General features: G+C 40.7%; 1 protein-coding gene across 2 annotated transcripts in view; it reads left to right on the top strand.

The window, feature by feature from the left end:
• SIDT1 (SID1 transmembrane family member 1) overlaps positions 1-24,691 on the top strand; it is a 294,206-nt gene that overhangs the window by 219,698 nt on the left and 49,817 nt on the right. The window contains exons 19-21 of one of the 2 annotated variants that reach the window (XM_073668653.1): positions 23,304-23,440; positions 24,191-24,299; positions 24,616-24,630. In XM_073668653.1, the coding sequence (XP_073524754.1) occupies positions 23,304-23,440; positions 24,191-24,299; positions 24,616-24,630 (261 nt within the window). The remainder of the gene's footprint in view (positions 1-23,303; positions 23,441-24,190; positions 24,300-24,615; positions 24,631-24,691) is intronic. The other variant, XM_073668654.1, reaches the window with a different exon arrangement.

The raw sequence follows: 24,691 nt of genomic DNA, 5'->3' as shown, positions 1-24,691 counted from the left end.
TAGATCCCTCTGCGTGTAATGACTCTATATAATAGATCCCTCTGCGTGTAATGACTCTATATAATAGATCCCTCTGCGTGTAATGACTATATAATAGATCCCTCTGCGTGTAATGATTCTATATAATAGATCCCTCTGCATGTAATGACTCTATATAATAGATCGCTCTGTGTGTAATGTGTCTATATAATAGATCCCTGTGTGTAATGACTCTATATAATAGATTCCTCTGCGTTTAATGACTCTATATAATAGATCCCTCTGTGTGTAATGACTCTATAGAATAGAACCCTCTGTGTGTAATGACTCTATATAATAGATCCCTCTGTGTGTAATGACTCTATAGAATAGATCCCTATGTGTGTAATGACTCTATATAATAGATCCCTCTGTGTGTAATGACTCTATATAATAGATCCCTCTGTGTGTAATGACTCTATATAATAGATCCTTCAATGTAAAGACTCTATATAATAGATCCCTCTGTGTGTAATGACTCTATATAATAGATCCCTCTGCGTGTAATGACTCTATATAATAGATCACTCTGCGTGTAATGACTCTATATAATAGATCCCTCTGTGTGTAATGACTCTATATAAAAGATCGCTCTGTGTGTAATGACTCTATATAATAGATCCCTCTGTGTGTAATGACTCTATATAATAGATCGCTCTGTGTGTAATGACTCTATATAATAGATCCCTCTGTGTGTAATGACTCTATATAATAGATCCCTCTGTGTGTAATGACTCTATATAATAGATCCCTCTGTGTGTAATGTCTCTATATAATAGATCCCTCTGTGTGTCATGACTCTATATAATAGATCACTCTGTGTGTAATGACTCTATATAATAGATCCCTCTGTGTGTAATGACTCTATATAATAGATCCCTCTGTGTGTAATGACTCTATATAATAGATGCCTCTGTGTGTAATAACTCTATATAATACATCCCTCTGTGTGTAATGACTCTATATAATACATCACTCTGTGTGTAATGAGTCTATATAATAGATCCCTCTGTGTGTAATGACTCTATATAATAGATCACTCTGTGTGTAATGACTCTATATAATAGATCGCTCTGCGTGTAATGACTCTATATAATAGATCCCTCTGCGTGTAATGACTCTATAATAGATCACTCTGCATGTAATGACTCTATATAATAGATCCCTCTGTGTTTAATAACTCTATATAATAGATCCCTCTGTGTGTAATGACTCTATATAATAGATCCCTCTGTGTGTAATGACTCTATATAATAGATCCCTCTGCATGTAATGAATCTATATAATAGATCCCTCTGTGTGTAATGACTCTATATAATAGATCCCTCTGCGTGTAATGAGTCTATATAATAGATCTGTCTGCGTGTAATGACTCTATATAATAGATTCCTCTGTGTGTAATGACTCTATATAATAGATCCCTCTGCGTGTAATGACTCTATTTAATAGATCCCTCTGTGTGTAATGACTCTATATAATAGATCCCTCTGTGTGTAATGACTCTATTTAATAGATCCCTCTGCGTGTAATGACTATATAATAGATTCCTCTGTGTATAATGACTCTATATAATAGATCCCTCTGGGTGTAATGACTCTATATAATAGATCCCTCTGTGTGTAATGACTCTATATAATAGATCCCTCTGTGTGTAATGACTATATAATAGATCCCTCTGTGTGTAATGACTCTATATAATAGATCCCTCTGTGTGTAATGACTCTATATAATAGATCACTCTGTGTGTAATGACTCTATATAATAGATCCCTCTGTGTGTAATGACTATATAATAGATCCCTCTGCGTGTAATGACTCTATATAATAGATCCCTCTGCGTGTAATGACTCTATATAGTAGATCCCTCTACGTGTAATGACTCTATATAATAGATCCCTCTGTGTGTAATGACTCTATATAATAGATCCCTCTGTGTGTAATGACTCTATATAATGGATCCCTCTGTGTGTAATGACTCTATATAATAGATCCCTCTGTGTGTAATGACTCTATATAATAGATCGCTCTGTGTGTAATGACTCTATATAATAGATCACTGTGTGTAATGACTCTATATAATAGATCCCTCTGCGTGTAATGACTCTATATAATAGATCCCTCTGTGTGTAATGACTCTATATAATAGATCCCTCTGTGTGTAATGACTCTATATAATAGATCGCTCTGCGTGTAATGGCTCTATATAATAGATCCCTCTGCGTGTAATGACTCTATATAATAGATCCCTCTGTGTGTAATGACTCTATATAATAGATCCCTCTGTGTGTAATGACTCTATATAATAGATCCCTCTGTGTGTAATGACTCTATATAATAGATCCCTCTGTGTGTAATGACTCTATATAATAGATCCCTCTGCGTGTAATGACTCTATATAATAGATCCCTCTACGTGTAATGACTCTATATAATAGATCCCTCCGTGTGTAATGACTCTATATAATAGATCCCTCTGTGTGTAATGACTCTATATAATGGATCCCTCTGTGTGTAATGACTCTATATAATAGATCCCTCTGTGTGTAATGACTCTATAGAATAGATCGCTCTGTGTGTAATGACTCTATATAATAGATCACTGTGTGTAATGACTCTATATAATAGATCCCTCTGTGTGTAATGACTCAATATAATAGATCCCTCTGCGTGTAATGACTCTATATAATAGATCCCTCTGCGTGTAATGACTCTATATAATAGATCCCTCTGCGTGTAATGACTATATAATAGATCCCTCTGCATGTAATGACTATATAATAGATCCCTCTGCGTGTAATGATTCTATATAATAGATCCCTCTGCATGTAATGACTCTATATAATAGATCGCTCTGTGTGTAATGTGTCTATATAATAGATCCCTGTGTGTAATGACTCTATATAATAGATTCCTCTGCGTTTAATGACTCTATATAATAGATCCCTCTGTGTGTAATGACTCTATAGAATAGAACCCTCTGTGTGTAATGACTCTATATAATAGATCCCTCTGTGTGTAATGACTCTATAGAATAGATCCCTGTGTGTGTAATGACTCTATATAATAGATCCCTCTGTGTGTAATGACTCTATATAATAGATCCCTCTGTGTGTAATGACTCTATATAATAGATCCTTCAATGTAAAGACTCTATATAATAGATCCCTCTGTGTGTAATGACTCTATATAATAGATCCCTCTGCGTGTAATGACTCTATATAATAGATCACTCTGCGTGTAATGACTCTATATAATAGATCCCTCTGTGTGTAATGACTCTATATAAAAGATCGCTCTGTGTGTAATGACTCTATATAATAGATCCCTCTGTGTGTAATGACTCTATATAATAGATCGCTCTGTGTGTAATGACTCTATATAATAGATCCCTCTGTGTGTAATGACTATATAATAGATCCCTCTGTGTGTAATGACTCTATATAATAGATCCCTCTGTGTGTAATGTCTCTATATAATAGATCCCTCTGTGTGTCATGACTCTATATAATAGATCACTCTGTGTGTAATGACTCTATATAATAGATCCCTCTGTGTGTAATGACTCTATATAATAGATCCCTCTGTGTGTAATGACTCTATATAATAGATGCCTCTGTGTGTAATAACTCTATATAATACATCCCTCTGTGTGTAATGACTCTATATAATACATCCCTCTGTGTGTAATGAGTCTATATAATAGATCCCTCTGTGTGTAATGACTCTATATAATAGATCACTCTGTGTGTAATGACTCTATATAATAGATCGCTCTGCGTGTAATGACTCTATATAATATATCCCTCTGCGTGTAATGACTCTATAATAGATCACTCTGCATGTAATGACTCTATATAATAGATCCCTCTGTGTTTAATAACTCTATATAATAGATCCCTCTGTGTGTAATGACTCTATATAATAGATCCCTCTGTGTGTAATGACTCTATATAATAGATCCCTCTGCACGTAATGAATCTATATAATAGATCCCTCTGTGTGTAATGACTCTATATAATAGATCCCTCTGCGTGTAATGAGTCTATATAATAGATCTGTCTGCGTGTAATGACTCTATATAATAGATTCCTCTGTGTGTAATGACTCTATATAATAGATCCCTCTGCGTGTAATGACTCTATTTAATAGATCCCTCTGTGTGTAATGACTCTATATAATAGATCCCTCTGTGTGTAATGACTCTATATAATAGATCCCTCTGCGTGTAATGACTATATAATAGATTCCTCTGTGTATAATGACTATATAATAGATCCCTCTGGGTGTAATGACTCTATATAATAGATCCCTCTGCGTGTAATGACTCTATATAATAGATCCCTCTGTGTGTAATGACTCTATATAATAGATCCCTCTGGGTGTAATGACTCTATATAATAGATCCCTCTGTGTGTAATGACTCTATATAATAGATCCCTCTGTGTGTAATGACTCTATATAATAGATCCCTCTGTGTGTAATGACTCTATATAATAGATCCCTCTGCGTGTAATGACTCTATATAATAGATCGCTCTGCGTGTAATGACTATATAATAGATCCCTCTGCGTGTAATAACTCTATATAATAGATCCCTCTGCGTGTAATGACTCTATATAATAGATCCCTCTGCGTGTAATGACTCTATATAATAGATCCCTCTGCGTGTAATGACTCTATATAATAGATCCCTCTGTGTGTAATGACTCTATATAATAGATCCCTCTGCGTGTAATGACTCTATATAATAGATCCCTCTGTGTGTAATGACTCTATATAATAGATCCCTCTGTGTGTAATGACTCTATATAATAGATCCCTCTGCGTGTAATGACTCTATATAATAGATCCCTCTGTGTGTAATGACTCTATATAATAGATCCCTCTGTGTGTAATGACTCTATATAATAGATCCCTCTGCGTGTAATGACTCTATATAATAGATCCCTCTGTGTGTAATGACTCTATATAATAGATCCCTCTGTGTGTAATGACTCTATATAATAGATCGCTCTGCGTGTAATGGCTCTATATAATAGATCCCTCTGCGTGTAATGACTCTATATAATAGATCCCTCTGTGTGTAATGACTCTATATAATAGATCCCTCTGTGTGTAATGACTCTATATAATAGATCCCTCTGTGTGTAATGACTCTATATAATAGATCCCTCTGTGTGTAATGACTCTATATAATAGATCCCTCTGCGTGTAGTGACCTCTATATTATAGATCCCTCTGTGTGTAATGACTATATAATAGATCGCTCTGTGTGTAATGACTCTATATAATAGATCACTCTGCGTGTAATGACTCTATATAATAGATCCCTCTGTGTGTAATGACTTTATGTAATTGATCCCTCTGTGTGTAATGACTCTATATAATAGATCCCTCTGCGTGTAATGACTCTATATAATAGATCCCTCTGTGTGTAATGACTCTATATAATAGATCCCTCTGTGTGTAATGACTCTATATAATAGATCACTCTGTGTGTAATGACTATATAATAGATCACTCTGTGTGTAATGACTCTATATAATAGATCACTCTGTGTGTAATGACTCTATATAATAGATCACTCTGTGTGTAATGACTCTATATAATAGATCCCTCTGTGTGTAATGACTCTATATAATAGATCACTCTGTGTGTAATGACTCTATATAATAGATCCCTCTGTGTGTAATGACTCTATATAATAGATCCCTCTGTTTGTAATGACTCTATATAATAGATCCCTCTGTGTGTAATGACTCTATAGAATAGAACCCTCTGTGTGTAATGACTCTATATAATAGATCCCTCTGTGTGTAATGACTCTATAGAATAGATCCCTATGTGTGTAATGACTCTATATAATAGATCCCTCTGTGTGTAATGACTCTATATAATAGATCCCTCTGTGTGTAATGACTCTATATAATAGATCCTTCAATGTAAAGACTCTATATAATAGATCCCTCTGTGTGTAATGACTCTATATAATAGATCCCTCTGCGTGTAATGACTCTATATAATAGATCACTCTGCGTGTAATGACTCTATATAATAGATCCCTCTGTGTGTAATGACTCTATATAAAAGATCGCTCTGTGTGTAATGACTCTATATAATAGATCCCTCTGTGTGTAATGACTCTATATAATAGATCGATCTGTGTGTAATGACTCTATATAATAGATCCCTCTGTGTGTAATGACTCTATATAATAGATCCCTCTGTGTGTAATGACTCTATATAATAGATCCCTCTGTGTATAATGTCTCTATATAATAGATCCCTCTGTGTGTCATGACTCTATATAATAGATCACTCTGTGTGTAATGACTCTATATAATAGATCCCTCTGTGTGTAATGACTCTATATAATAGATCCCTCTGTGTGTAATGACTCTATATAATAGATGCCTCTGTGTGTAATAACTCTATATAATACATCCCTCTGTGTGTAATGACTCTATATAATACATCCCTCTGTGTGTAATGAGTCTATATAATAGATCCCTCTGTGTGTAATGACTCTATATAATAGATCACTCTGTGTGTAATGACTCTATATAATAGATCGCTCTGCGTGTAATGACTCTATATAATAGATCCCTCTGCGTGTAATGACTCTATAATAGATCACTCTGCATGTAATGACTCTGTATAATAGATCCCTCTATGTTTAATAACTCTATATAATAGATCCCTCTGTGTGTAATGACTCTATATAATAGATCCCTCTGTGTGTAATGACTCTATATAATAGATCCCTCTGCACGTAATGAATCTATATAATAGATCCCTCTGCACGTAATGAATCTATATAATAGATCGCTCTGCGTGTAATGACTATATAATAGATCCCTCTGCGTGTAATGACTATATAATAGATCCCTCTGCGTGTAATGACTCTATATAATAGATCCCTCTGCGTGTAATGACACTATATAATAGATCCCTCTGCGTGTAATGACTCTATATAATAGATCCCTCTGCGTGTAATGACTCTATATAATAGATCCCTCTGTGTGTAATGACTATATAATAGATCCCTCTGCGTGTAATGACTCTATATAATAGATCCCTCTGTGTGTAATGACTCTATATAATAGATCCCTCTGCGTGTAATGACTCTATATAATAGATCCCTCTGTGTGTAATGACTCTATATAATAGATCCCTCTGTGTGTAATGACTCTATATAATAGATCCCTCTGCGTGTAATGACTCTATATAATAGATCCCTCTGCGTGTAATGACTCTATATAATAGATCCCTCTGCGTGTAATGACTTTATATAATAGATCCCTCTACGTGTAATGACTCTATATAATAGATCCCTCTGTGTGTAATGACTCTATATAATAGATCCCTCTGTGTGTAATGACTCTATATAATGGATCCCTCTGTGTGTAATGACTCTATATAATAGATCCCTCTGTGTGTAATGACTCTATATAATAGATCGCTCTGTGTGTAATGACTCTATATAATAGATCACTGTGTGTAATGACTCTATATAATAGATCCCTCTGTGTGTAATGACTCTATAATAGATCCCTCTGCGTGTAATGACTCTATATAATAGATCCCTCTGTGTGTAATGACTATATAATAGATCCCTCTGCGTGTAATGACTCTATATAATAGATCGCTCTGCGTGTAATGGCTCTATATAATAGATCCCTCTGCGTGTAATGACTCTATATAATAGATCCCTCTGTGTGTAATGACTCTATATAATAGATCCCTCTGTGTGTAATGACTCTATATAATAGATCCCTCTGTGTGTAATGACTCTATATAATAGATCCCTCTGTGTGTAATGACTCTATATAATAGATCCCTCTGCGTGTAGTGACCTCTATATTATAGATCCCTCTGTGTGTAATGACTCTATATAATAGATCGCTCTGTGTGTAATGACTCTATATAATAGATCACTCTGCGTGTAATGACTCTATATAATAGATCCCTCTGTGTGTAATGACTTTATATAATTGATCCCTCTGCGTGTAATGACTCTATATAATAGATCCCTCTGCGTGTAATGACTCTATATAATAGATCCCTCTGCGTGTAATGACTCTATATAATAGATCCCTCTGCGTGTAATGACTCTATATAATAGATCCCTCTGTGTGTAATGACTCTATATAATAGATCACTCAGTGTGTAATGACTCTATATAATAGATCCCTCTGTGTGTAATGACTCTGTATAATAGATCCCTCTGCGTGTAATGACTCTATATAATAGATCCCTCTGCGTGTAATGACTCTATATAATAGATCCCTCTGCGTGTAATGACTCTATATAATAGATCCCTCTGCGTGTAATGACTCTATATAATAGATCCCTCTGTGTGTAATGACTCTATATAATAGATCCCTCTGTGTGTAATGACTCTATATAATAGATCACTCTGTGTGTAATGACTCTATATAATAGATCACTCTGTGTGTAATGACTCTATATAATAGATCACTCTGTGTGTAATGACTCTATATAATAGATCCCTCTGTGTGTAATGACTCTATATAATAGATCCCTCTGTGTGTAATGACTCTATATAATAGATCCCTCTGTGTGTAATGACTCTATATAATAGATCCCTCTGTGTGTAATGACTATATAATAGATCACTCTGTGTGTAATGACTATATAATAGATCACTCTGTGTGTAATGACTCTATATAATAGATCACTCTGTGTGTAATGACTCTATATAATAGATCCCTCTGTGTGTAATGACTCTATATAATAGATCACTCTGTGTGTATTGACTCTATATAATAGATCCCTCTGTGTGTAATGACTCTATATAATAGATCCCTCTGTGTGTAATGACTCTATATAATAGATCCCTCTGTGTGTAATGACTCTATATAATAGATCCCTCTGTGTGTAATGACTCTATATAATAGATCACTCTGTGTGTAATGACTATATAATAGATCACTCTGTGTGTAATGACTCTATATAATAGATCACTCTGTGTGTAATGACTCTATATAATAGATCCCTCTGTGTGTAATGACTCTATATAATAGATCCCTCTGTGTGTAATGACTCTATATAATAGATCCCTCTGTGTGTAATGACTCTATATAATAGATCCCTCTGTGTGTAATGACTCTATATAATAGATCCCTCTGTGTGTAATGACTCTATATAATAGATGTCATGAAAACAACACCCACTCTTGGGTCAGACCTTGCAGCTCTCTGGCGCCCCCTTATCCTGCTGGTCAAACACGGTATTGACAGAGGATAAGCACGGGTGCAGCTGCTCTCATTTATGTCGACTATTGCGGCACGTGATGTGACAGGACGTATATATACCACCAGTTCCTTCCAGGAACGTATATATACCTCCGACCAGCCACCCTCAAACCACAATATCACATAAATACTGGTATACTGCCACCACCGATCGCTTAACAGGTGGATCGGGTACCTGGTAGGTAACGTGAATTAGCGGGTGAGGAACGTGTTTGCTCGACATAGGACAAGAAGAAAGAAACTGGTAAATAATTAATGATTTACTCCCAAAAGGTGGGCAGTGTTTACAAAATATATACAAGATATTATAAAGGAGACAATTTACATGTATGCATAAACAGTTATTAAAATAAAAGGGATAAGTAATAGCAAAACCTGCTTCACAAGGTGATGGTCTCAGATTCTGTGGGGAGGGACGGCTCCCCGGAAATTAGAGGTGATTCTTCTTACGCCGCGTGATGTGCGTGCGTTCGACGTCCCTGAGAAGAATGACCTGAAAATGGCCGATTTGCTTTTTAGTAAGCAGCCAAAACTCTGGGGAACACCCCTTATTTACCTTACAAGGGGGGCTCGGCTTTGCGAGCCCACCCAGCTGCAGAAGACCTAACAGATCCTTCAGATTCCATATCTTGGTGTGGGGGGGTCCCACATCCAAGAGGGAGACATCATCTTGACCGTCACCAATATTCATGAAGATAGATATTAAATATGAAACCTCTATGACGCTCAGAAGCTCAGAATCCATTATCTCAGTTCCCGGTCATTCCTCAGTTATGCAAGTTATACTATTGTAATGGGAAAAAGGTAAGCATTCAAAAAACGTGGTTCCGATGTTTCTGTCAGACCTGTGCGTGATTAAAATTGGCATAAAACGTTTGTACAATTAAACAATGGGATTTTTTGGAGGGATTTTCCGGTTTGTACTAGCGCTTGCCCTGGACTGAGGTTTTATGGCGGGTCATAAAAATTCCTGGTTTGGGGAAAAGCAAAAGTGAGTTCTATGTCTTCACTTACAAACAGATAGGGGGTGGGTTTTTTTTTCTTTTTTAAAAACATCTCTCATTTTTTAAAACTCGGGCAAAAATACCTTTTGCCTGACACCTCCCCCTTTTTGACTGCGCTATGGAGGTAGGACCTTCTGGTACTCCTCCAAGCGTATGTCTGGAGGCTCCCCTCGCCGGGACAACCCATCGGCATTGCCATGCTCGCTGCCCCTGCGGTGTTGAACGGTAAAGTCGTACTGCTGGAGGGTGAGGCTCCAGCGTAACAACCTTCCGTTGGCACCTGACATGGTGTGCAGCCAACTCAGGGGGTTGTGGTCAGTCACGACAGTGAAGGGGCGCCCGTACAAGTAAGGCTGTAAGCGGTTGAGGGCCCATACAATGGCCAGGCACTCCTTCTCTATGGTGGAATAGGCCACTTCCCTCGGCAGCAGTTTCCGGCTTAGGTACAACAAGGGGTGTTCTTGGTTCCCCGAGTCGACCTGGCTGAGTACAGCACCGAGGCCAAATTCACTGGCGTCGGTCTGTACTAAGAGTGGCCGTGTGCCGTCGACCGCCTTTAGTACAGGAGAGCTGCTCAGGGCAGTCTTCAAAGCCCTAAAGGCCACCTCGCATTCATCCGTCCATTTGACGGAATGGGGTAGGCTCTTCCTGGTGAGGTCTGTCAAGGGCTTCGCAAGGCTACTATAGTCCTGCACAAAGCGTCTATAGTACCCTGCGGTGCCCAAGAAGGACTGCACCTGCTTCTTGGTCCTGGGGGTGGGCCAGGACACGATAGCGTCCACCTTCCCAGGCTCTGGCTTCAGAGTACCCCCACCTACCCGGTGCCCCAGGTAGTGGACCTCGTTCATGCCCATCTGGCACTTTCCCGGCTTGATGGTCAAGCCCGCCTGGTGAATGCGCCCGAGCACCTGCTGCAGATGCTCGAGGTGATCCTCCCAGGTGGGACTGAAGATGGCAATGTCATCCAGGTACGCTACTGCGTACCTCTCCAGTCCCTGGAGCAGGTGGTTGACCATTCGCTGGAACGTGGCAGGGGCATTTTTCATGCCGAAGGGCATGACCGTGGATTCATACAATCCGAAGGGGGTGATAAAGGCGGACTTCTCCTGAGCCCCGGGGCTCAAGGGAATCTGCCAATATCCCCGACTCAAATCCATAATGGAGAGATAGCTCGCGCTGGCTAACCGCTCCAGCAGCTCCTCAATGCGTGGCATTGGTTGTGCGTCAGAGGCGGTGATAGCGTTGAGCCCCCTGTAGTCCACACAGAACCGGGTGGTCCGGTCCTTCTTAGGCACTAGGACTACAGGTGAGGCCCACGCGCTCTTGGACCGCTTAATCACCCCCAACTGCAGCATCTCCTCGACCTCCTGGCGCATGACATGCTGCACCTCGTCGGAGATTCGATAGGCTGTCCGCCGGAGTGGGGCATGATTCCCGGTGTCCACTTCATGGACCGCCACTTCAGTCCTGCCAGGCAGGTTGGTGAACACTGCTTGGAAGGGTTTCAGCACTGCTTGCATCTGAGACCTCTGGTCTGCGGATAGCAAGTCGCTTAGCTCTACATCCTCTAGGGACCCGCTGGCCTTCGCTTGGGCGAGCATGTCCAAGAGGGGGTCATCCTCCCCATCCTCGGGCAGGTTGCAGACCGGTAGGACGCAGGTTCCACGTTCTTGATGAGCCTTCATCATATTAACGTGAAACGCCTTCCGCCTACCCCGCTCGTGGTCAAGTGTGATCACGTAGGTGACCGGGTTGAGCTGTTGGTGAATGACGTACGGGCCTTCCCAGGCCGCCTGAAGCTTGTCCTTTGGTACGGGGACCAGCACCCACACCTTCTGACCCACCTGGTAGGTCCGTTCTCGGGCGTTCTGGTCGTACCAATGCTTCTGGTCAGCCTGGGCTTGCGCCATGTTGTCATGCACCAACTGCGTCAAGGTCTGCATCTTGTCACGGAAGCGCATGACATACTCCACGATGGACACTCCTGGGGAGCTCGGCTCTTCTTCCCAGAATTCCCTTATCAACCCAAGGGGTCCTCGGACACGCCTGCCATACAGGAGCTCAAAGGGGGAGAACCCCGTCGAGGCCTGTGGAACCTCTCTGTAAGCAAATAGCAGGTGTGGGAGGTAACGCTCCCAGTCGCGACCCTGGGTCTCAACCAGCATTTTTAACATCTGTTTGAGGGTACCGTTGAATCGCTCACACAAACCATTGGTCTGTGGGTGATACGCACTCGATACCAGATGCTGCACCTGCATTTTCTTACATAGGGCCTCCATTAAGCGTGACATGAACTGAGTCCCCTGGTCGGTAAGCATCTCCCTGGGAAATCCTACTCGCGAAAAGATGGCCAAGAGGGTGTCCGCCACCTTATCCGCCCTAATTGAGGACAGGGCTACTGCCTCCGGATACCGGGTAGCATAGTCTACCACGGTAAGGATGAATCTTTTTCCAGAGCTGCTGGGTATGGCCAGTGGTCCCACAATGTCCACAGCAATCCTCTGGAAAGGCTCCTCTATCACTGGCAAAGAGATCAGGGGGGCTTTGGGGGCCGGCCCTGACTTTCCCACTCTTTGACACGTGGTACAGGATCGACAGTAGTTCACCACATCTGTCCTCATTTTGGGCCAATAAAAGTGATGAGACAGCCGGGCCTTGGTTTTGCTAACCCCCAAGTGTCCAGCGAGTGGAATTTCATGGGCGATCCGCAACAACTCATCCCTGAATGGGTAGGGGACGACCAGCTGTCTTTCCCTCAGCCACTCCTGTTGGGGTGTACAGGGAACTGTCTCCCGGTACAACCTCCCTTGGTCCCAGAATACCCTCTCCTTATCCGACTCGGAGGTGGGTTTCTCCGCGAGGCTCCTTAACGTCTCCAGACTATCATCTGAGTGCAGAGCTGCCTGAAACTCCTGGCTGGAGGAAGCCAGAAGTGAGGTTAAGGCCACGTCCTCACTGGGACCCTCTGGGACCGGCTCTGGGTCCATACCTGATTCAGTTATTCCTCTGTTCGAGGGGGGTCCAGAAGGCAGGGCGTTACTTGCATTCTGGGCACTCTGACTGCGGGTAACAGCGGCTATATAGGCCGTCTCCCCGGGGAATAACACCGTCTCATTAGCCTGAGAGGCCATGAGAACTACTTCTCCATCATCCTCCATTACCTCAGGCACAGTGCTACGTATGCGGCAGCTACCATCAGCCAGGTCTCCATCTGTTGTGACACTGGTCACTGGCACAGCACCACCTGCTTCATGGTCCTCGTGCCTCTCCCCATTACCCTTGGCACTGACATTTGCTCCTGCTAGGGGATCCTCAGCAACATCACCCCGCAGAGTGACATGGCTGAGTTCTCCTGCACCTTCCAATACAACAACATCATCATCATCATCATCATCATCACCATCATCATGTAAAGCATTGACATTCACATTATTAGCATTAACCTTACCAACCGTATCAGATCGGGGAGGGGTGTCAGGGACATAATAAGCAAACATCCTCCCCAAATCAGTTCCCAACAAAACATTTGCAGGTAGGTTTTTGGATACTCCCACTTCCTTCACCCCACTCCCCGCACCCCAATCAATAAAAACCCGGGCCATGGGCAAGGGGCATCGGACGCCCCCAATCCCAGTGACAGTCAGGGTCTTTCCTGGAATAAGCGCTTCAGGGGACACCAGTTCAGGTCGGATGAGGGTTCGTTCGGCCCCAGTGTCCTTGAGGCCTACAGTGAGAGTGTCCCCCACCCTGACAGACTGAAAGTTTTCACAGGCCCTCCCAACCGGCCCACCCACCAAAAGAACTGAAGCATTAGGCCCTGGGGCCTTGGATGGGGGGTTCTTCCTCTGCTTCTCTGGGCAAGTGGCGCTGAGATGACCAGTCTGGTTGCAGGAATAACACCTGCGGGCATCGGATGCAGGCAGGGCCTTGGCAACGGGAAAAAGGCCTCCGGAAGGTCGGCTGGCAGGGGCAGGGATGGTGGTTGATGGCTTACCCCCTTTCCAGCTGGCGACGACCGGCTTCCGCACCTCTGGTCTCCGGTTGGCCTCGTAGGTGTCTGCGATCTGCGCTGCTTTATTGGCATCAGGTGGCTCCCGATCCATCACGAACTGCCGTACCTCAGTCGGACACAGATGCAGGAACTGGTCTTTCACCATCAGGTCCTTTAGCTGCTCAAAGGTGGTCGCTGACAGTCCTTGGATCCACTGCTCAAAGTTGATTCTGAGCCCGTCTACCACATCACGGTAGGTGTCCTGTGGTCCACGCTGGAGGGTTCTGAATTTTTTCCGGTAAACCTCCGGAGTCAGCTGGTACTTTTTTATCAGGGCCTGCTTGACGGCCTCATAGTCTCCATCCTGCTCTCGAGGGAGGGAAGCAAACACCTCCAAAGCTTTTCCTCGGAGCCCTGGAGTCAAATATCTTGCCCATTGGTCCATGGGCAGCTGATACTGCCTGCAGGCCTTTTCAAAGCCTCGCAGAAATGTGTCCAAGTCCCCATCCTTTTCCATCACAGGGAAGTGCTCAGGACGAGGTTTAAAGCAGCTGGCACTGTTGGACTCACGGGTCTGCGTAGAGGGCGACTCCTTCTGAATCCGGGCTAGCTCCAGCTGGTGTTGTCGGTCAGCTTGTCGCTCAGCAGCCTCTCGGTCAGCTTGTCGCTCAGCCCGCTCCTGGAATTTCAGGATCAGCTCCAGTCGTCCATCATGATTGTCTGTGGCGAGCTCCTCCAAGGCCATCTGCAGGTGGGGGTCCACACTACCCTGGTTGCGGGTATGGCTGGCAATCACCGGTTGGACCCCGGCAGCAGCGCCATCCGGGCCTTGGCTGGCCGCCCCCTCATCAGGGCTCTGCTGTCGGACGGGCTCTGCAGCACCTTGTAACAGTTCAGAAATCATTTGTTCTTTGCTTTTGCCGTGGGGGTCAATGCCTTTGGTTATACATATTCCAGTAAGAGTGTCCTTTTTCTGCTGGTGATACCAGGACTCCCCAACTACGACCATGATCACCAAAATAAAAATAGAAAAGAAAAAGCGAAGAAGGGTAGGGGTAACTGCTACACATACAGTATTGTCTCAGATCTAATAAACACTGAGTTCGATCTTCAAAACTTTTGTGCAAGTTTTTAGTGAGAGGAATGATTGCTCAAACCAGATCACTAATGTCCTATGATCCCACCGCTGCCACCAATTTGTCATGAAAACAACACCCACTCTTGGGTCAGACCTTGCAGCTCTCTGGCGCCCCCTTATCCTGCTGGTCAAACACGGTATTGACAGAGGATAAGCACGGGTGCAGCTGCTCTCATTTATGTCGACTATTGCGGCACGTGATGTGACAGGACGTATATATACCACCAGTTCCTTCCAGGAACGTATATATACCTCCGACCAGCCACCCTCAAACCACAATATCACATAAATACTGGTATACTGCCACCACCGATCGCTTAACAGGTGGATCGGGTACCTGGTAGGTAACGTGAATTAGCGGGTGAGGAACGTGTTTGCTCGACATAGGACAAGAAGAAAGAAACTGGTAAATAATTAATGATTTACTCCCAAAAGGTGGGCAGTGTTTACAAAATATATACAAGATATTATAAAGGAGACAATTTACATGTATGCATAAACAGTTATTAAAATAAAAGGGATAAGTAATAGCAAAACCTGCTTCACAAGGTGATGGTCTCAGATTCTGTGGGGAGGGACGGCTCCCCGGAAATTAGAGGTGATTCTTCTTACGCCGCGTGATGTGCGTGCGTTCGACGTCCCTGAGAAGAATGACCTGAAAATGGCCGATTTGCTTTTTAGTAAGCAGCCAAAACTCTGGGGAACACCCCTTATTTACCTTACAAGGGGGGCTCGGCTTTGCGAGCCCACCCAGCTGCAGAAGACCTAACAGATCCTTCAGATTCCATATCTTGGTGTGGGGGGGTCCCACATCCAAGAGGGAGACATCATCTTGACCGTCACCAATATTCATGAAGATAGATATTAAATATGAAACCTCTATGACGCTCAGAAGCTCAGAATCCATTATCTCAGTTCCCGGTCATTCCTCAGTTATGCAAGTTATACTATTGTAATGGGAAAAAGGTAAGCATTCAAAAAACGTGGTTCCGATGTTTCTGTCAGACCTGTGCGTGATTAAAATTGGCATAAAACGTTTGTACAATTAAACAATGGGATTTTTTGGAGGGATTTTCCGGTTTGTACTAGCGCTTGCCCTGGACTGAGGTTTTATGGCGGGTCATAAAAATTCCTGGTTTGGGGAAAAGCAAAAGTGAGTTCTATGTCTTCACTTACAAACAGATAGGGGGTGGGTTTTTTTTTCTTTTTTAAAAACATCTCTCATTTTTTAAAACTCGGGCAAAAATACCTTTTGCCTGACAATAGATCACTCTGTGTGTAATGACTTTATATAATAGATCCCTCTGTGTGTAATGACTCTATATAATAGATCCCTCTGTGTGTAATGACTCTATATAATAGATTCCTCTGTGTGTAATGACTCTATATAATAGATCCCTGTGTGTAATGACTCTATATAATAGATCCCTCTGTGTGTAATGACTCTATATAATAGATCACTCTGTGTGTAATGACTTTATATAATAGATCCCTCTGTGTGTAATGACTCTATATAATAGATCCCTCTGCGTGTAATGACTCTATATAATAGATCCCTCTGCGTGTAATGACTCTATATAATAGATCCCTCTGTGTGTAATGACTCTATATAATAGATCCCTCTGTGTGTAATGACTCTATATAATAGATCCCTCTGTGTGTAATGACTCTATATAATAGATCCCTCTGTGTGTAATGACTCTATATAATAGATCCCTCTGTGTGTAATGACTCTATATAATAGATCACTCTGTGTGTAATGACTATATAATAGATCACTCTGTGTGTAATGACTCTATATAATAGATCACTCTGTGTGTAATGACTCTATATAATAGATCCCTCTGTGTGTAATGACTCTATATAATAGATCCCTCTGTGTGTAATGACTCTATATAATAGATCCCTCTGTGTGTAATGACTCTATATAATAGATCCCTCTGTGTGTAATGACTCTATATAATAGATCCCTCTGTGTGTAATGACTCTATATAATAGATCACTCTGTGTGTAATGACTTTATATAATAGATCCCTCTGTGTGTAATGACTCTATATAATAGATCCCTCTGTGTGTAATGACTCTATATAATAGATCCCTCTGTGTGTAATGACTCTATATAATAGATCACTCTGTGTGTAATGACTATATAATAGATCACTCTGTGTGTAATGACTCTATATAATAGATCACTCTGTGTGTAATGACTCTATATAATAGATCCCTCTGTGTGTAATGACTCTATATAATGGATCCCTCTGTGTGTAATGACTCTATATAATAGATCCCTCTGTGTGTAATGACTCTATATAATAGATCGCTCTGTGTGTAATGACTCTATATAATAGATCACTGTGTGTAATGACTCTATATAATAGATCCCTCTGTGTGTAATGACTCTATATAATAGATCCCTCTGCGTGTAATGACTCTATATAATAGATCCCTCTGCGTGTAATGACTCTATATAATAGATCCCTCTGCGTGTAATGACTCTATATAATAGATCCCTCTGCGTGTAATGACTATATAATAGATCCCTCTGCGTGTAATGATTCTATATAATAGATCCCTCTGCATGTAATGACTCTATATAATAGATCGCTCTGTGTGTAATGTGTCTATATAATAGATCCCTGTGTGTAATGACTCTATATAATAGATTCCTCTGCGTTTAATGACTCTATATAATAGATCCCTCTGTGTGTAATGACTCTATAGAATAGAACCCTCTGTGTGTAATGACTCTATATAATAGATCCCTCTGTGTGTAATGACTCTATATAATGGATCCCTCTGTGTGTAATGACTCTATATAATAGATCCCTCTGTGTGTAATGACTCTATATAATAGATCGCTCTGTGTGTAATGACTCTATATAATAGATCACTGTGTGTAATGACTCTATATAATAGATCCCTCTGTGTGTAATGACTCTATATAATAGATCCCTCTGCGTGTAATGACTCTATATAATAGATCCCTCTGCGTGTAATGACTCTATATAATAGATCCCTCTGCGTGTAATGACTCTATATAATAGATCCCTCTGCGTGTAATGACTATATAATAGATCCCTCTGCGTGTAATGATTCTATATAATAGATCCCTCTGCATGTAATGACTCTATATAATAGATCGCTCTGTGTGTAATGTGTCTATATAATAGATCCCTGTGTGTAATGACTCTATATAATAGATCCCTCTGCGTGTAATGACTATATAATAGATCCCTCTGCATGTAATGACTCTATATAATAGATCCCTCTGTGTGTAATGACTCTATATAATAGATCGCTCTGTGTGTAATGACTCTATATAATAGATCACTGTGTGTAATGACTCTATAGAATAGAACCCTCTGTGTGTAATGACTCTATATAATAGATCCCTCTGTGTGTAATGACTCTATAGAATAGATCCCTATGTGTGTAATGACTCTATATAATAGATCCCTCTGTGTGTAATGACTCTATATAATAGATCCCTCTGTGTGTAATGACTCTATATAATAGATCCTTCAATGTAAAGACTCTATATAATAGATCCCTCTGTGTGTAATGACTCTATATAATAGATCCCTCTGCGTGTAATGACTCTATATAATAGATCACTCTGCGTGTAATGACTCTATATAATAGATCCCTCTGTGTGTAATGACTCTATATAAAAGATCGCTCTGTGTGTAATGACTCTATATAATAGATCCCTCTGTGTGTAATGACTCTATATAATAGATCGCTCTGTGTGTAATGACTCTATATAATAGATCCCTCTGTGTGTAATGACTCTATATAATAGATCCCTCTGTGTGTAATGACTCTATATAATAGATCCCTCTGTGTGTAATGTCTCTATATAATAGATCCCTCTGTGTGTCATGACTCTATATAATAGATCACTCTGTGTGTAATGACTCTATATAATAGATCCCTCTGTGTGTAATGACTCTATATAATAGATCCCTCTGTGTGTAATGACTCTATATAATAGATGCCTCTGTGTGTAATAACTCTATATAATACATCCCTCTGTGTGTAATGACTCTATATAATACATCACTCTGTGTGTAATGAGTCTATATAATAGATCCCTCTGTGTGTAATGACTCTATATAATAGATCACTCTGTGTGTAATGACTCTATATAATAGATCGCTCTGCGTGTAATGACTCTATATAATAGATCCCTCTGCGTGTAATGACTCTATAATAGATCACTCTGCATGTAATGACTCTATATAATAGATCCCTCTGTGTTTAATAACTCTATATAATAGATCCCTCTGTGTGTAATGACTCTATATAATAGATCCCTCTGTGTGTAATGACTCTATATAATAGATCCCTCTGCACGTAATGAATCTATATAATAGATCCCTCTGTGTGTAATGACTCTATATAATAGATCCCTCTGCGTGTAATGAGTCTATATAATAGATCTGTCTGCGTGTAATGACTCTATATAATAGATTCCTCTGTGTGTAATGACTCTATATAATAGATCCCTCTGCGTGTAATGACTCTATTTAATAGATCCCTCTGTGTGTAATGACTCTATATAATAGATCCCTCTGTGTGTAATGACTCTATTTAATAGATCCCTCTGCGTGTAATGACTATATAATAGATTCCTCTGTGTATAATGACTCTATATAATAGATCCCTCTGGGTGTAATGACTCTATATAATAGATCCCTCTGTGTGTAATGACTCTATATAATAGATCCCTCTGTGTGTAATGACTATATAATAGATCCCTCTGTGTGTAATGACTCTATATAATAGATCCCTCTGTGTGTAATGACTCTATATAATAGATCACTCTGTGTGTAATGACTCTATATAATAGATCCCTCTGTGTGTAATGACTATATAATAGATCCCTCTGCGTGTAATGACTCTATATAATAGATCCCTCTGCGTGTAATGACTCTATATAGTAGATCCCTCTACGTGTAATGACTCTATATAATAGATCCCTCTGTGTGTAATGACTCTATATAATAGATCCCTCTGTGTGTAATGACTCTATATAATGGATCCCTCTGTGTGTAATGACTCTATATAATAGATCCCTCTGTGTGTAATGACTCTATATAATAGATCGCTCTGTGTGTAATGACTCTATATAATAGATCACTGTGTGTAATGACTCTATATAATAGATCCCTCTGCGTGTAATGACTCTATATAATAGATCCCTCTGTGTGTAATGACTCTATATAATAGATCCCTCTGTGTGTAATGACTCTATATAATAGATCGCTCTGCGTGTAATGGCTCTATATAATAGATCCCTCTGCGTGTAATGACTCTATATAATAGATCCCTCTGTGTGTAATGACTCTATATAATAGATCCCTCTGTGTGTAATGACTCTATATAATAGATCCCTCTGTGTGTAATGACTCTATATAATAGATCCCTCTGTGTGTAATGACTCTATATAATAGATCCCTCTGCGTGTAATGACTCTATATAATAGATCCCTCTACGTGTAATGACTCTATATAATAGATCCCTCTGTGTGTAATGACTCTATATAATAGATCCCTCTGTGTGTAATGACTCTATATAATGGATCCCTCTGTGTGTAATGACTCTATATAATAGATCCCTCTGTGTGTAATGACTCTATAGAATAGATCGCTCTGTGTGTAGTGACTCTATATAATAGATCACTGTGTGTAATGACTCTATATAATAGATCCCTCTGTGTGTAATGACTCAATATAATAGATCCCTCTGCGTGTAATGACTCTATATAATAGATCCCTCTGCGTGTAATGACTCTATATAATAGATCCCTCTGCGTGTAATGACTCTATATAATAGATCCCTCTGCATGTAATGACTATATAATAGATCCCTCTGCGTGTAATGATTCTATATAATAGATCCCTCTGCATGTAATGACTCTATATAATAGATCGCTCTGTGTGTAATGTGTCTATATAATAGATCCCTGTGTGTAATGACTCTATATAATAGATTCCTCTGCGTTTAATGACTCTATATAATAGATCCCTCTGTGTGTAATGACTCTATAGAATAGAACCCTCTGTGTGTAATGACTCTATATAATAGATCCCTCTGTGTGTAATGACTCTATAGAATAGATCCCTGTGTGTGTAATGACTCTATATAATAGATCCCTCTGTGTGTAATGACTCTATATAATAGATCCCTCTGTGTGTAATGACTCTATATAATAGATCCTTCAATGTAAAGACTCTATATAATAGATCCCTCTGTGTGTAATGACTCTATATAATAGATCCCTCTGCGTGTAATGACTCTATATAATAGATCACTCTGCGTGTAATGACTCTATATAATAGATCCCTCTGTGTGTAATGACTCTATATAAAAGATCGCTCTGTGTGTAATGACTCTATATAATAGATCCCTCTGTGTGTAAAGACTCTATATAATAGATCGCTCTGTGTGTAATGACTCTATATAATAGATCCCTCTGTGTGTAATGACTCTATATAATAGATCCCTCTGTGTGTAATGACTCTATATAATAGATCCCTCTGTGTGTAATGTCTCTATATAATAGATCCCTCTGTGTGTCATGACTCTATATAATAGATCACTCTGTGTGTCATGACTCTATATAATAGATCCCTCTGTGTGTAATGACTCTATATAATAGATCCCTCTGTGTGTAATGACTCTATATAATAGATGCCTCTGTGTGTAATAACTCTATATAATACATCCCTCTGTGTGTAATGACTCTATATAATACATCCCTCTGTGTGTAATGAGTCTATATAATAGATCCCTCTGTGTGTAATGACTCTATATAATAGATCACTCTGTGTGTAATGACTCTATATAATAGATCGCTCTGCGTGTAATGACTCTATATAATAGATCCCTCTGCGTGTAATGACTCTATAATAGATCACTCTGCATGTAATGACTCTATATAATAGATCCCTCTGTGTTTAATAACTCTATATAATAGATCCCTCTGTGTGTAATGACTCTATATAATAGATCCCTCTGTGTGTAATGACTCTATATAATAGATCCCTCTGCACGTAATGAATCTATATAATAGATCCCTCTGTGTGTAATGACTCTATATAATAGATCCCTCTGCGTGTAATGAGTCTATATAATAGATCTGTCTGCGTGTAATGACTCTATATAATAGATTCCTCTGTGTGTAATGACTCTATATAATAGATCCCTCTGCGTGTAATGACTCTATTTAATAGATCCCTCTGCGTGTAATGACTCTATATAATAGATCCCTCTGCGTGTAATGACTCTATATAATAGATCCCTCTGCGTGTAATGACTCTATATAATAGATCCCTCTGCGTGTAATGACTCTATATAATAGATCCCTCTGTGTGTAATGACTCTATATAATAGATTCCTCTGTGTGTAATGACTCTATATAATAGATCCCTGTGTGTAATGACTCTATATAATAGATCCCTCTGTGTGTAATGACTCTATATAATAGATCACTCTGTGTGTAATGACTTTATATAATAGATCCCTCTGTGTGTAATGACTCTATATAATAGATCCCTCTGCGTGTAATGACTCTATATAATAGATCCCTCTGCGTGTAATGACTCTATATAATAGATCCCTCTGTGTGTAATGACTCTATATAATAGATCCCTCTGTGTGTCCGTCTTTCATTGCTTCCTGGCAGTGAGATAATTCTCTTACCCGTCTCCGTTGTTACTCTCGGTGTGAGGACTCTCTTATTCTCTGGATAATTCCTTCCTGGGTTCCTCTGTTAGTTCTTCCTGGCAGTCATTCTCATCTTCGCTCTCCATCACATTCATCCAGTCCTGTCTCCATACAGTGAATCCGTTTTCCTATGTTTCCTCCACAGACACCTCCTTCATGTATATGATCGCGGGGCTCTGCATGCTGAAGCTGTACCAGACGCGGCACCCTGACATCAACGCCAGCGCCTACGCTGCCTACGCCTCCTTTGCTTTGGTCATTTTCCTGGCAGTCCTGGGGGTGGTACGTTCTCCAGTCTCCTCTCTTTGTCATCTGTTCACAGTGATTGATATGAAGTTATGTATGTACACGAGGGGGCAGATCTCCCAGAGGTCGGTCCGATCGTCTTCCCATGTGTGTGGATGTAGAAATCATAGAATGTACTAAGATGATACATCTGAAACTTTTTGCATGAGCTGCTATCAGAATGAGCTCACTGACAAGTCCCTGTTAACTCATTCTCATCTGCTATGTACGGTGATATATAGAGGACGGAGAAGACTTTCCGTGCTCTGTAAGTCCTAGCAGCTTCTGCATCCTCTGTGTGCAGTGATACATGGAGGAAGACCACCCGGGTCCTAGAGATACGGAGGCCGCTGCCACCTATGAGGCATAATCAGGACGTATTGGACTGCAGAGGGCCCACTCTCTGTTCTCGCACAGGGGCCCCTTCTGCCTGTGTCCACCCCTCATGTACACTGATACATAGAGGATGTAGAAGACAAATGTTGCAATATTAATAGTGAAAAGCGATTGTAAGAAGTGTTCGTACTCAAGAATGCATGAACCTAAGAAATAAGATGCCCGAAGGAGACCACATCTCAGAAAGCAGAACTTTAAAGGGGTTTTCCAGTGATCACCTCTCCTGCTCTCTCTGGACATCCCCTTTAATCACGTCGCGTCTTCTCATGCGGTCACCATGTTGCCTCTTATGTGGCAGATACGGGAATTACAGATTGGCCTCCAGTCATCGCGTCTTCTCCCTTCTTCTAGGTGTTCGGGAAGGATAACTGGTGGTTTTGGGTGATCTTCTCCGTCATCCACGTGGTCGGCTCGCTGGCGCTCAGCACTCACATCTACTACATGGGACGCTTCAGGATCGGTGAGGAGAATGGGGGGTCCCTCCGGTTACCCTTCCTGTCAGGATAGATGATGTATACGCACCACAGACGTCCTGTATAGTTATCTAATGAGGCCTAACATGCATTGGCTGACACCAGAGAACAATAGCAACCACCCAACTGAACTAGACAAGCACAGTATTAACTGTTTGATACATTTCTGAGTACAATATACAGGGATGGATCCAGAACAGGTGTATACATGCCCCATAGAGATCCTGTCCTCACCCTGGTGCTGGTTTCCTCCTTTCTGACGCTCTCCATCTCTCTGCTCTCTCCTGCGCTCTCCTGTCTCAGACGTGTCCAATGCAGGTAACGTCCTTTCCGCTCCTTTCTTTATCTATCCCTGAACACAAAAGTCAAATCCATTTGT

Source organism: Phyllobates terribilis, unplaced genomic scaffold (assembly GCF_046119375.1).
Source record: "Phyllobates terribilis strain yellow unplaced genomic scaffold, ASM4611937v1 Scaffold_2__4_contigs__length_985480577, whole genome shotgun sequence".
In the NCBI taxonomy this organism is placed as follows: Eukaryota; Metazoa; Chordata; class Amphibia; order Anura; family Dendrobatidae; genus Phyllobates; species Phyllobates terribilis.
This window is presented reverse-complemented; position numbering and strand designations above follow the sequence as displayed.